The following is a 12,707-nucleotide window of genomic DNA, read 5'->3' on the forward strand; positions in this document are numbered from 1 at the left end:
CATTCTCCGGTCGAACTGTCCATGCAACAGTCCCATCCACTTGCTATTCCCTCCTATCTCCGCCCTTCAGCCTCAGCGAGGAGCTCCGGTCATCACATGATCTTCCGTTGGCTGATCCAGACTTGACACCCAAGCGGTCTTCGAACAGTTGTAGACGGTGATACTCTTGAACTCCTTGTATGCCGCGGCGTACGAGAGTAGCGCTTGGTCTTCGTTGGAGAGAAGATAGGTGGGACAGACGATCTCGAACTCCAACTGCGAGGTATCGTCCGGAAGTGATTCAGCCAAGAAAAGGTGGAAGTTTTGAATCACTCCAGGCGACTTTTCCCACAAGTTGCCTTCATCATCGATGTCGTCCGGCCCATAACCAACGCACGCTACCTTGGGAAGTCTCAGTTTCTGAAGGTTTGTGAGGTCTTTGATGTAACCAAAACGGCAAATCTGTACGTCGTGCCCCGCGTCTTCCAAAGTATCTGGATGCCCATCTGAGGCGACGTTGTTGGCAGCAGAGAACTTGTTTGCCTTGACACCACAAGCGTTATCATCGAGATCTGGAAATTCATCATATGATGTGGCGCTGGTGTCGAAACAGATCTCCTCGCATAGGCGACCCAGCTGGCGAGCCACATCATCCCAGAACCAAAAATACTCAGGCTCCCCTGTGGCTGGCCATACCACGTAGAGCCTTTTCAAGGACGGACAACGGCAGAGAAGTCCTTCTTTCGCACCATTTATTGAGAAAACCGACGGACGCAAGRTCCCCGGATAGCATCCGAGCATGTCGAGTTGCTCGATGGTGCTCCCAAAATTCTTGCCTTGGTGAAACATGTACGTATGGAATTCCCACGCGGCCATGTCATAGATCGTCAGTCTACGCAGACCAGGCAGCGCAAACCCCAGTTGACCGAAGCTCGCGGAGTGATCACGGTAAGTAAAGTGCTCGATCGAGTCCAGTCCACACTTGCCCAGCTGTCCGTTGTTGGGCGGGACCTTCCGCAGCGCCGTCAATCTGTGACTCCAATAGTTGAGTCCAAATGTCACTGAAATGTTCTCACTAAGCCCTACGACGTCGAAAGACTGCAACCTTGTGCAGATAATGACCAGTATCAAATGATGCAGTCCCGCTCCCAGGTAGCGTGACTTGATCTCTCTGAAGGTCAAGGACCCAAAGATCTCGATGATCATTGAGATTGGAAGTGCCATGCAGCTCAACTTTTGGAGCCAGATGTTGAGGTCCGGCTGGTCCATTCCACGCTGCGGGTCAGAAAACGTGGATTCCTTTGTAATCTTCAGCCTTGATACTTGTTCGGCCAGAGCAGGCCGCTCGATGAGTGTCCGAATCAGAAGCACCATGCCAGAGCCCTCGACGCCGCTCTTGCCCTTGGAGTTGTTGTATGCCAAAGTGTGGTACATGACGGACGGTCCAACTGCTTCTCCCTCCTCGTTCAAACCGCACATCGCCCTCATCCCCGCCTTGCTTGTCCGGCAGATTGCCGCGCACTGTGCCTTGTCCGCACAATCGACTTGCTTGAAGATGTCATCGATGAGCTCGTTTGGGAGCCGTGGCCGCGGTTGGGATGCCATGTTGAACTCAGATGGCGGCGGTTTCGATGAACGGTGCAAGATGTTCGAGGCGAAGGAAACGGAAACTTCGCTTTCGACAACCACGCTAGCGAGCAAACGAATAACGAACGTAACCCTCGTTCGCCCGGTCCTCTTCCTCAGAGCCGGTCCTAGCCGCCAGGAGATTCATCTTGCGTGTTCTCGAATGGGAAATGTCGCTGGCACATCCGAGTATGCTCGAGAGAAGTGAAGACCGGCTTGTTCTCCTACCTACTCTTTATGCGAGCCTCTCGAGTCAAGGCCTTCTCTGACTTACGGCGTGCACGCGGAGGAGGACCTTCGCGGAGTCACGATGCCCACAAAATGGAAGAAGAGGGCTCGCGGCACTCAAGAAGAATATGAGAGGCTCCAGGGCTTTCAAAGGCTGTATCGAAAGGGCGGTCTCAAGAGAATTGGTGCGAAGGGACACTGGAGACTCTTAACATGTTGGAAATCTAGACTCACCGACGACAGACAGATAGGGATCCTTCTCCTCACCACGTGCGATGAAATCGTTACGTTTCTCCGAGCAGTGACTCGGCGGCTGGCATCAAGGGCGGCTTTATGTGGGATCGTCAGACAACAGAGAAAGGGAGACATGACTTTGGGCCCATGGCCAAGATCCGCGGCCGTTACATACCTACATGGCTCTTGTTGACCTCACTGACATTGCTCACTGTACCAACCGAATGACCTTCAGCAGATCGCCAGTAACACCCATCGCAGTTACATCTCCTCCAGCACCAGCGCCCTGAATGATCAGCGGATTGGCGCCATACCTCTCAGTGTAGAAGTTGATGATGTTATCACTTCCCTTCAGCGCGGCAATCGGATGGCTCTTGTCGAATTTCTCCAAACCGACCTTGACGGCCTTGCTGCCAACATCAATGCTTCCCACGAATCTCACGACTTTCCCTTCCTTCTCAGCTGCGTTTTTCAAATCTTCCATCTTCGAATCATACTGTGGCAGCTTCTCCAAGAATTCGTCCCCAGACTGACAGCTCTCTAACTCAGCCGGGATGAGGCTCTGTACTGGGAATGCAGTCGGGCTCTCAATTGGGAGACCCGCCAATCTTGCTAAGATGGTCAACTTTCTCGCCACATCCAGTCCGTTCAGATCGTCTCTCGCGTCTGGCTCTGTGTATCCGGCTTCTTTGGCTTTCTTTACCTCGGCAGCGAAGCTTCCTCCACCACCAGCCACAGGCTGAAATGAGTTGAACAAGAAAGACATCGTCCCGCTGAAGACACCTTCAATCTTTGTCACTTTGTCGCCAGTCTCCACAAGCTCTTTCAATGTAGAGAGAACCGGTAGACCCGCTCCCACGGATGACTCGTGGAACACCACTCCATTCCCTGCTGCACCGGAGCCATTGGCTGCAGCGTTGTAAATCTGTTCCCATAGTGCGAAGGAATCGCTGAAGCCTTTCTTGTTGGGTGTGATGACGCTAATTCCTCTTTGCAAGACCATTGGGTAGAGAGAGGCAATGTCCAGGGATGAGGTGTTGTCTACCAGCACAAMCTTTCCTGGAGCTGAAGCCAGTTGTCCAAAGGTCTCGTTGAACGGCGGTGGAGGTGTGCCCTCTTTGTCGAGGGTGGAGAGGAGGGAGGAGATGGGAAGATGCGTCCATTTGGGCGATGTGAGGTGCTTTGTGGAGCGACGAGCGTAGATGAGGCGGATGTCGGTGCCAGAGGGAGCCAGACGAGTACGGAGAGCATCGAGTTGGGCAAGGAAAGCCTTTCCAACACCGCCCACGCCGATGATTGCAATGAAGATGGGTGATTTTGGTGCCATAATTGCGAGATATGCGAGTGTTCGTTGATGTTCTTGAGGAAAATGGAGGGGAAGTCCACGAAATCAATGCCAGAGCTCCGATGTCGGATCTGCCCCGCGGTCAGCTCGGCGTAAATTTTGATTGACATTGAAGCTTCACCGATCAAAAGACCTAGCAATACGCTTAACCTTATTTGGACTCAATCTTCACATGTCAATCGCGAACATTCACTTCACGTCATCTTCTGTTTCTCCTCCACAGCCATCTCCTACACCAACCATGCCGCTCTCGAAAAAAGACTCGCATCTGACAAACCTCCCTCGCACTCATAATCTCACCTCCGGCTCCGAACTCCCGACCCAGTTCTCCTCAACCCTCAGCTCCCTCATCTCCAATTCAAACTCCACCCAACAACCTCCTCGCAAAAAGGCGCGAACTGGCAAAGATGACATTTTCACCACCCACAATGCCAACGCGTCGAAACGAGCGAAACGCGACCTCGATCCCAACATTTCTGGACCATTCGCCCAGAAACACAGCACAGATGGCGGAGCACTCGGGAAGGACGTTCTGGAGCGAAGCCGAAGAAAGATGGAGCAGAAAGCACGATTATACAAAGCGATGAAGAGGGGAGAAGTCGAGGATTTGGATGAGAAGTATGAAGTGGACTTTGAGGGCGAGAGACGACGTGATAGCGATACTTCCGAGGATGAAGGCGAAGCGCAGGAGGAAGTGGAATACATTGACGAATTCGGACGTACGAGGAAAGGAACGAGATTAGATGCCATGAGAGCCAAGCAGTCTGGCACAAAGAAGGACGACGATCGATTCACAGCAAGACCAGTTGCGCCGGCGAGTGGAATTGTGTATGGAGATACGATCCAGCATGAAGCGTTYGATCCGGATGCCGGACGGGTTGCACAGATGGAGGCGCTAGCGAAGAAGAGGGATCGAAGTCTCACCCCGCCACCGGAAGAGTACTATGATGCGGGCAAGGAGGTGAGGACTCGTGGGACGGGGTTCATGCAGTTTAGTGGAGAGAAGGATGAGAGGGAGGAGCAGATGAGAGGTTTGGAGAGCCTCAGGAAGGAGACGGAGGCTGTGAGGGGGGAAGGTGGGAAAGGCCAAAATGCGGCAGTCGAGGCTAGGAAGAAGATCATAGAGGAGCGGAGGAGAGTGGTCGAGGAGAAGAGAGCGAAGAGGAAGGCGGAAGACTTTCTGGGAGAGCTTAGTGGTGGTGCTGGTATCGGTGGGAACGGCGTGAAGACAAGGAATCCAGAGGATATGACTGACCGGATCGAGGACGCGATACGACGGGAGACCGACGCTGGAGGTGATGGTGATTGACTAGAGTCTCTCCCGCCAAATGCTTGGCTGCAACACCGCGAAATACAGCGGCAGTAGTAGTGGACTACAATCAGTCACCAAGAATCTGCCGCACGGGAGGTGCCCATGAGTTTTTCCTTCTCGCATGGACGTCTCTGATACAATCTTCGACACACTATCCATGATAATCCCAATATTAATCGCTCTGCAGCAATCACCTCTCATCCGAACCGCTGTGCTGGCTATGAGTTCCTGGGAGAAGAGGAGTCGAAAACTGCGAGCGGTGAAAGAACTTCGGGCGGCGTGCACACTGCTCGTTAGGTTTGTGATGAGTATGGTAGTACTATGGTATCCAGTAGGCGGGATCACAGATGCAGGGGAAGCGTGGGATAGTATTTTAGCGAGAAAAAGACGGGGAGATAGAGCTGAGCGTCCGCTTCGGACAGGTCATGCAAGTCTCCCTGGCTTTCAACGAAGGGGAGATGGGAATGGAGAAGAGAATTTGAACAGTACTTCTGATCGTCTGGGGAAGAGTACTGGAGTTCGATGAGAGATCCGATCTGCAAGCAGAGGAATCGGACCATGGCTGGACCTGGAAAACTTTTGGTGCAGAGAGCTCGGGAGCCAGAGGCGATGTTTCTTTCCCCTGTTAGTCTTGGCAGGGATGAACATGATCGAGGAGGATATGGCAGAGGTATCATCGATGTTGATCTGCCGGTCACATTTCCTCCGACTATGTGATTGGATCTTGAGAACGTGTCTCTTTCAACTCACGCGTTCGATGATAGTCACAGAAGCTTCTGAAAAGACAAGCAGAGATGAATTGCATGTCGAGTTCAAGTCAGAATCTGTGTGTTCATTCAATTCTATGAGCGCCGAGCTCCCGTTTCTGTGCGAGTATGCCGTATTTTCCAACCTGTATCCTCACCAAGTGACCCAGGTAAACGCCGGTTCCAATCATTTACGTCATCATAGTCATAACACCATCAAACATGAAGTGTGAAAGCAATCACATTTCCTTCCTCGCAGCGGTAGCAGCACTGTCCCGTTCACCATAGTTTCCCCAGATCCAATTGCTCCAACCCGCACCTTCCTTTGGCGTTGGCGTCCCAGTCGGTTGATCGTCTTGCGGGCGGAAATGCTCTGGATCCGGCATAGGCTCGTAGCCAAGATCCTCAAACTCCGATTCTGATCTCGACCGGGAAAGGTAGTCTTGGGAGGCCGAAAGAGGCTTTCGGCTGATCGGCTGGCGTGGTGGGGTGGAGTGGGGCTGAGCACTGCTTGTGGCAGCGTCGACGCCATGGTATGCTTCCGAGTCGAATGCTTGGAGGAGGGTCCGTAGACGCTCGCGTTGCGTGTTGACAAAGTCTGCGCGATCGGCACCTGCCAGGTTGTCGGGAATGAGAGTTCCAGAAGCCGCCAGGTCCCGAGCCTGGGACTCGCGGGATGTAGCATCTGGGTGTGTGTTCTGCTGGAGAGCGTTTCCGATCATACTGAAGATATCGGAGGTACCTGCCGCGGTGAAGCCATCTCTAGCAGCGGGCATAGCGAAGCGGTTGAAAAGCTGTGTCGTGTAGCTGACGTTGCGGCTTTGTGGTGGAGTGGGTCTGCGCGGCGTTCCTCCCAAGAACTGCACGCGGATGTACTCGTACGCCTTCTTGAAGATATCCATCCCGGCGGCCTGACCCTTGGAGTGTACTTGACTGATCATCCCATCCAACTGCCGCTCATGCTCTTCCAGAAAGGGTCTCAGATATTGCTGGTAGAGAAAGACGGAGCCCTGCGAACCGGGCATGACGAGGTAGATGTGGATGAAGAGACGGAACCAGGAGTAGAACGGAATCCAATAGAGGATAAAGTAGAATTGGTTCTCGACGAGCAGGAATAGCGAAAAGGTGGTCCAGTACATGAGCCATGGCGTGAGGACTGCAGGGTCTGATGTACGCAGTGCTTTGTAGGAGAAGAAGACGGGCAGCAGGATGGAAATCACCGACGTGAGAATGTCGGCGATGAAGCCAAACATGTTGACCGATGTTGTTGAGGTTCGTCGTGTGACGGTTGGCGGGGTCGTATGCGGAGGTCACGGATCGGGAGGCTGTGTTGGAGATGACAGGTTTGTCGCGATTAGCTGGACTCTTCCAGCCGGATGGAGAAAAGATAAAGAGTAATGAGGCCGTCTGATGTTTGTTTGTCAAGGCTTGATCACGAGCTCAGAGGATGAGGTGCATCTCTGGGTATCAGGTTGTGGTGGGGCTACCTACCTAGTTCTACAAGGTTCAGCCTTGGGACCCGAGTGCCGGGATCCGCGACCTCCACTCCTGCTCTCAACACACGTCACGCTCCACACCCATACCACGTCCCTGTCCATGGAGTTTTCAAACCAACAAGGCTCTCTCATGTGTTGGTGGCGGATTAACCCTCGCGAGACCATAGCGCGAGTGCGAGCGGAGCTTTGACATTCAGAATTCCTACCGATGCAAGGAGACGTAGCAAGACGAAGATGTGGGCTCTGTGTAACTGTGACGACCGTGATAGACAGGCGGCGGCCTGGGCGTTGATTCGATGTAGCCGCCAAGGGCGCGTAGAGAAGTTTTTACTCTTTATCATCCCTTTCCTTTGCTTGAAGGACACTTCTGACTCACAACCAACTCACCTCTCTAGCACCCTGGACGCAGCCCACTCTAGACACCTCTCTATCCGCATGCTCCCCATATCCACCTTGGAAGCACAGCTATCCTGACGATATCCACAATGTCAGTAGACATGGCTGCCAGATGGGCAGGCCTGCCACCTGAGCTCGTCGAACATATTATCGAATTCGCCATCCGAGACGACATCAAGACATGTGCCGCTTTCTGCCTTACCGATAGGGTCGGTCGGAGCTTCGCAACTCCATACCTCTACCGCTGCGTTGGAATTCCCACAGAGATGAAAGGTCATCAAGACCGCTCTTACCGATTGCAGCGGCTTTGCCTGACTTTGCTTGCGCGCCCTGAATTCACCCGGTATGTCGAGGAAGTGCATCAGTATCTCAGCAAGGACATGGCTTTTCCACAAACGAGTTCGATTCCGGCGGCGGATTGGACTTATTGGTCCACGGTCGCACTCTGCGGTCCCTTGCACTCCCTTCGAGCCGATGGTGGCCATTTCTTGAGGGAGTTTCGAGACACTTGCAGCAGAGGCGTATTCAGTAACCACCATTGCTTCCTTCTGCTGCTCGCCATGTGTAACAGGCTCAAGACTCTGACACTTACGGGCGATGTGTGTCTCATCTCAAGACTGGAACGCTTGTCGACGCGCTCGTCAGAAACGGGCCCTCGAGCTCAAACTGACCAGCAGACAAGGAGTGTCCCTGTGACGCCTACATTCGGGCCGGGCTCGGTTTTTTCGATAGCACCATCCGTTCCAATCATCAGGCCGGGCTCGGCTCGTTMTACAGCGCCACGCTCTCAAGCCCAGCCTAACCACGGATCTGGATCATCGCCTTCATTCAAGCCGGGCTCGGCTCCTTCTACACCCGCTCCAGCCCCGCCAACCCTTCGACCTGGGCTACCTGCTCCGCTGTCTAGACTCCGCGACATTGTACTCTATCCGACGGAGTCGCCAACGTCAACATTGCTAGTCGACCTTCAATCCTACCTGGAGCTATCAACCCCAATAACACTCCGTGTTGATTCTCTCATGCCACCGCTGTGGACTCAGATGTGATTTGGAATATGAGCCATCTGGTTACTGCGCTGTGCGCGTACAACTCTTTCACGAACATGCCATCCGGTGCGGGCTGAAGTCTACCCGTGAGCTCATCATATAACCCTTGACCCTCTCGAACTGGTGGGCATAGAGAATATCTGTCGACTATCATGTCTACCGTCTCTGACTACTGTGCATATCCAAATATTGGGATGCATCGCAAATCGATAAAGAGAAGACGACATAGATTTTAATCAAGATCGTTATATCCAGCCCAATACCATCCGGTCCCTGCATATCACCGACTGTACCGCATCATACCTTCAACTCCCAAGTATCGTTGTCGCATGCCATACGCATGTCACGCTCAGGGTAGAGTGGAAGGTCAGTGAAGAAGGACAGCATAGATTCGTATCGGTGAYAGCACAGCCGAGTTGTCACTCCAGGACATGTTTTTGCTGACTGAGAACAGCATTTCGAAACTTCCCCTACCTGTCACTATGAGTCAAAGAAGGGATTTGTAGGGATGAAAAGTCGACACTGGCCAGGCACATCCACAATTGAGATTGAAAGTGGGGCGTTACGTTGTGATGTCTTTCTGTACCTCTTCACTGGCCAGCGCCATCGATCCGCCCATCTCGTACGCGACGAAATCAACTGATACAGTCTCCCATCGCTCGTCCATCTGCGTAACATCACAGTCATACTTGTATGATCTTGGCACGAATGATTCATCATGGCCGGCGCTGCAAGACCATCCAAGCTTTGATAAGCGAGAGCTTATCTGATATCTCTTGCCCCGTTTAGGAAGGAGGCTACGGAAAAGGGTTTCAGACCAGAGCACTTATTGCGCGGCTTGTTTCGACTACCTTCTGGTGCTCCCACTCGGAACTCTTCCTGTATTCCAACTTCTTTGTGTGTTTGGTGTTTCGAGGTCCGGAACCGGCCTTTGTTCAATCTATCTGTTGAGTGTTGATTGATACATGATACAAGAGATACTCTCCTATTACGAGAACTACTCCAAAGGTTCCTGATGATGTTTTCTCCATCAACATTTGCGACTTTTGCCTGCTCCATTGGGCTGGTCCTCACAAGCCCAATCGGAGGACTGCACGCTGGAGTCAATATACAGCTTTCGGTCGGCAAGGATCTTCTGGAGAATGCTACTAGTGGACGAGTGCTGGTTCTCCTGGCTCCTGCCGGAACGGATCCTTTGGCCGACACGGACGTTACGACCTCGCCCGACTTGTTCTTTGGAAAGAACGTCTTCGATATTGACAGCAAGAACATCGTATCGCTGTCCGACGGGGATGGTTATGCGACCAGTACTGGCGTTTGGGGTTTCCCAAATGTCAGCCTCAATGATGTGCAACCAGGAGAGTACACCATTCAAGCTTTCCTCAACCAATACGAGACTGTGACTCGCAGCGATGGATCAACCGTCAGCGTACGCTTTCCTTGCGGCGATGGTACCGTGCCAGTGAATGGACCGGGCAGTCTGATTACTACCGCGAAGAATGTCACCATCAGTAAGAAGCAACACGATGTCAAACTTGCTTTCAGCAATATCACCGCCGGAATCGAGTTCAACGGTACAGAGATCGGCGGCTGCTCCCAAGGAAACTACGAAGATAGCGAAATGCTCAAGAATGTCAAGATTCGAAGTGACCTTCTGAGCAAGTTCTGGAATCGCGACATGTACGTCGGCGCCACTGTGCTCCTCCCTCAAGGCTACAACGCTTCGGATAACGCCACGAGGTATCCTGTACTCTACCATCAGAATCACTGGAGTGGTGGCGATGCAGCATACCGTTATGGATCCGACGATGGGTTCACTCGAGCTTGGGACAGTGGCATCATCCCGGGAACGAACATATCAGCAGCTCGAGAGGCGCCAAAGCTGATCATGGTCACTTTCCGCCACGAGACACCGTTCTACGACGACTCTTATGCGGTCAACACAGCCAACCTTGGACCTTATGGCGATGCTATCAACGACGAACTTATCCCACATATCGAGAGACTCTTCAACTCAATTCCTGCGCCATACGCCCGAATCCAAGATGGAGGCTCCACAGGCGGTTGGGAATCAGCCGCGAATGTTGTGTTCAGACCTGACCTATTCGGAGCTTGTTTCTCTTCCTATCCAGATTCCCTAGACTTTCATAAGCATCAGGACATTCCGCTGTATACATCGAAGAATGCATACACTCGCCCCGACGGAAGTAAAATTGCCTCGATCAGAGAGGTGATCAACGGTACCCTTACCGAGGTCACCACAGTAGAGCAAGAAAACCATTGGGAGTTGACTTTTGGGACGTCTACTCGCTCAGCTTTGCAATGGGATATATGGAACGCCGTGTTTGGAGTGCAAGGACTGAACAACTATCCCTTGGAGCCTTGGGATAAGGTCACTGGGGAAATCTACCCCGATGCTGTGGAGTACTGGAAGCAGATGGATTTGACGGAGCATATCATTACAAACTGGGATAATGAGATGAATCTCGGAGAAGTCTTGAAGGGTAGGATGTTTGTCTACGTGGGATCCTACGATACGTACTTTCTCAATGAAGGTGTTGAAGCGTTCCAGAAGAGAGTGAACGCGAAAGGCGGAGAAGGCTGGGCAAACGTCACGATTCTGGAAGGGAAGATCCATGGTGGAAACTACAACTTGCTGCCAACTTGGGAGTATCTGGAGCTTGTTGTTGGCTGGGTGAAAGACCATGCGCCGAATGGGAAAACACCACTCGAAGAAGCACGAACGGGAGTCTCTGCGAGGGGGAATCTATGGGAGGACGTCATTGCTAGAGGTGGCCATGAGGCAGCCAAGCAAAGACAGGCGGATCCAAGAATTGAGGCAATTGAGGGAAGGAATGTCAGGGCTAGTGTGGGACGATGGGATCCTGGAGTCAAGCTTCAAGCGCAGTGGATTGTTGATGGCAAGGCAGTAGGGAAGGCTTTCAAGGTTACAAAAGATGAACAGGTGGTGTACAAATCGAAGAGGGCGTGTACACTGCAGCTTGCCGTTACTGGGAGGAAGCGTGGATATGTGGATGAGACTAGAAAAAGTGGTACTATCGAGGGCTGAAATGGAAATCGATCCAGGCCGGAAATCAAAATCTGAATATCTGGGAAATTGCATCTCTCACGGGTAAGAAGTGCTGTAGCACACAATGTCGAGCAAGCAGCTCACGGGCACCTGCATCGCTCACATCCAAACGCTACTTACACACCGCAATCTGACAAACTGTGCAGCTGCGGGCTTGCAACTTGAAGTACCAAACAAACAAAAAATGCTAGAAACGCGACCTACAATAATCCAGCGATATTCTACCAAAACAAGAATACGAGCAGCGAAACAACGATTCCATCATCCCAGGAATGGATTTCCTAAAGATGACCGAGCATGCCATGCACAACTCCACACCTACACAATCCTTCCCACACAACCGCCAGGAGATGATTGAGAAACTCCGCACCATCCCCCAGGAAATCAAACACTCCCACACACCAGGCTTCATAAAAGACCCATACTTCCGCGGTGAGATCCGCACATGTCCATCCTGGGCGAGGAAGAATTTGTGTAGATATGGTTCGAAATGCGTCAAGGCTCATTACTACTTTCCCACGATCGTCTGGCGAGCTCATCGGATTGCACAGCAAACGAGCGAGTGTCGAGAGTGGAAGGAACAACAAGATATCATTCAGCAGATGGAACTCGAAGAAACTTTTGAGGAAGTTTGCTCGGTTGAATCGCAGGACTTCCTTCAAGCTACTACTGTCCAAGATACTGGCGTGAAACACCGCCACGCCACCATGACCTCGCCTCTCTCGTTCCCGGATGCGGCTTCTCAGATGAAATGTGCGGTTATGCCCATGAGAAGCGAGATTCCAAGACTGTTAGAGATCGGGTGGAATTGATCAAGAATATGAAATCCTTACCTTATCGAGCCGTCGCCATGCTGGAGTGTAAGACTTGTGGCGCCATGTTTCGTCACGTGGAAGACGTGCTGCAGCATGGAAGAAGAAGCGGTCATTTTGAGGAGTCGTTGTCGACTGGTATGAAGGCAAGGAAGTCCGAGAAGCTGGGGAGGAATTGGCGGAGTGAAGTTTGAGAGGGGAATTGGCGCTGGTATAGACCTCCTTGGAATTGCTCACGAAATTGTTACTCTCGGGAAAATGCTGTTAGCTCTTGAGATGGCATTACGAAATCTCGATCGAGTGAGCCATGAGAGCGACTCATGAGAAGATAAAGTCATATAAATAGTTAAGGATCACTCACTGCAGACATATCCGCAGAGGTATCGAAGAAGAAAT

At 52.1% G+C, this 12,707-nt stretch overlaps 6 protein-coding genes across 6 annotated transcripts; 3 read left to right on the forward strand and 3 right to left on the reverse strand.

Annotated features, from left to right (window-relative positions):
* Positions 1–72: 72 nt before the first annotated feature.
* On the reverse strand, positions 73–1,584 carry RCC_01986 (uncharacterized protein; the record flags this gene model as incomplete). The annotated part of the gene is made up of 1 exon (XM_023767270.1): positions 73–1,584. One exon carries the CDS (start codon positions 1,582–1,584, stop codon positions 73–75), a length of 1,512 nt encoding a protein of 503 aa, XP_023623038.1.
* A 691-nt stretch (positions 1,585–2,275) lies between these two features.
* RCC_01987 (probable bifunctional aspartokinase/homoserine dehydrogenase 2) lies at positions 2,276–3,394 on the reverse strand (the record flags this gene model as incomplete). Its single annotated transcript, XM_023767271.1, has 1 exon — positions 2,276–3,394. The coding sequence occupies one exon, from the start codon at positions 3,392–3,394 to the stop codon at positions 2,276–2,278; it is 1,119 nt and encodes a 372-aa protein (XP_023623039.1).
* A 259-nt stretch (positions 3,395–3,653) lies between these two features.
* On the forward strand, positions 3,654–4,721 carry RCC_01988 (uncharacterized protein; the record flags this gene model as incomplete). The annotated part of the gene is made up of 1 exon (XM_023767272.1): positions 3,654–4,721. One exon carries the CDS (start codon positions 3,654–3,656, stop codon positions 4,719–4,721), a length of 1,068 nt encoding a protein of 355 aa, XP_023623040.1.
* A 988-nt stretch (positions 4,722–5,709) lies between these two features.
* RCC_01989 (uncharacterized protein) lies at positions 5,710–6,723 on the reverse strand (the record flags this gene model as incomplete). Its single annotated transcript, XM_023767273.1, has 1 exon — positions 5,710–6,723. The coding sequence occupies one exon, from the start codon at positions 6,721–6,723 to the stop codon at positions 5,710–5,712; it is 1,014 nt and encodes a 337-aa protein (XP_023623041.1).
* A 728-nt stretch (positions 6,724–7,451) lies between these two features.
* On the forward strand, positions 7,452–8,408 carry RCC_01990 (uncharacterized protein; the record flags this gene model as incomplete). Its single annotated transcript, XM_023767274.1, has 1 exon — positions 7,452–8,408. One exon carries the CDS (start codon positions 7,452–7,454, stop codon positions 8,406–8,408), a length of 957 nt encoding a protein of 318 aa, XP_023623042.1.
* Positions 8,409–9,426: 1,018 nt separating this feature from the next.
* Positions 9,427–11,478, forward strand: RCC_01991 (uncharacterized protein; the record flags this gene model as incomplete). The annotated part of the gene is made up of 1 exon (XM_023767275.1): positions 9,427–11,478. One exon carries the CDS (start codon positions 9,427–9,429, stop codon positions 11,476–11,478), a length of 2,052 nt encoding a protein of 683 aa, XP_023623043.1.
* Between the last annotated feature and the right edge of the window lie 1,229 nt (positions 11,479–12,707).

The sequence above is a fragment of the Ramularia collo-cygni genome (genome assembly GCF_900074925.1).
Source record: "Ramularia collo-cygni strain URUG2 genome assembly, contig: RCC_scaffold02, whole genome shotgun sequence".
In the NCBI taxonomy this organism is placed as follows: Eukaryota; Fungi; Ascomycota; class Dothideomycetes; order Mycosphaerellales; family Mycosphaerellaceae; genus Ramularia; species Ramularia collo-cygni.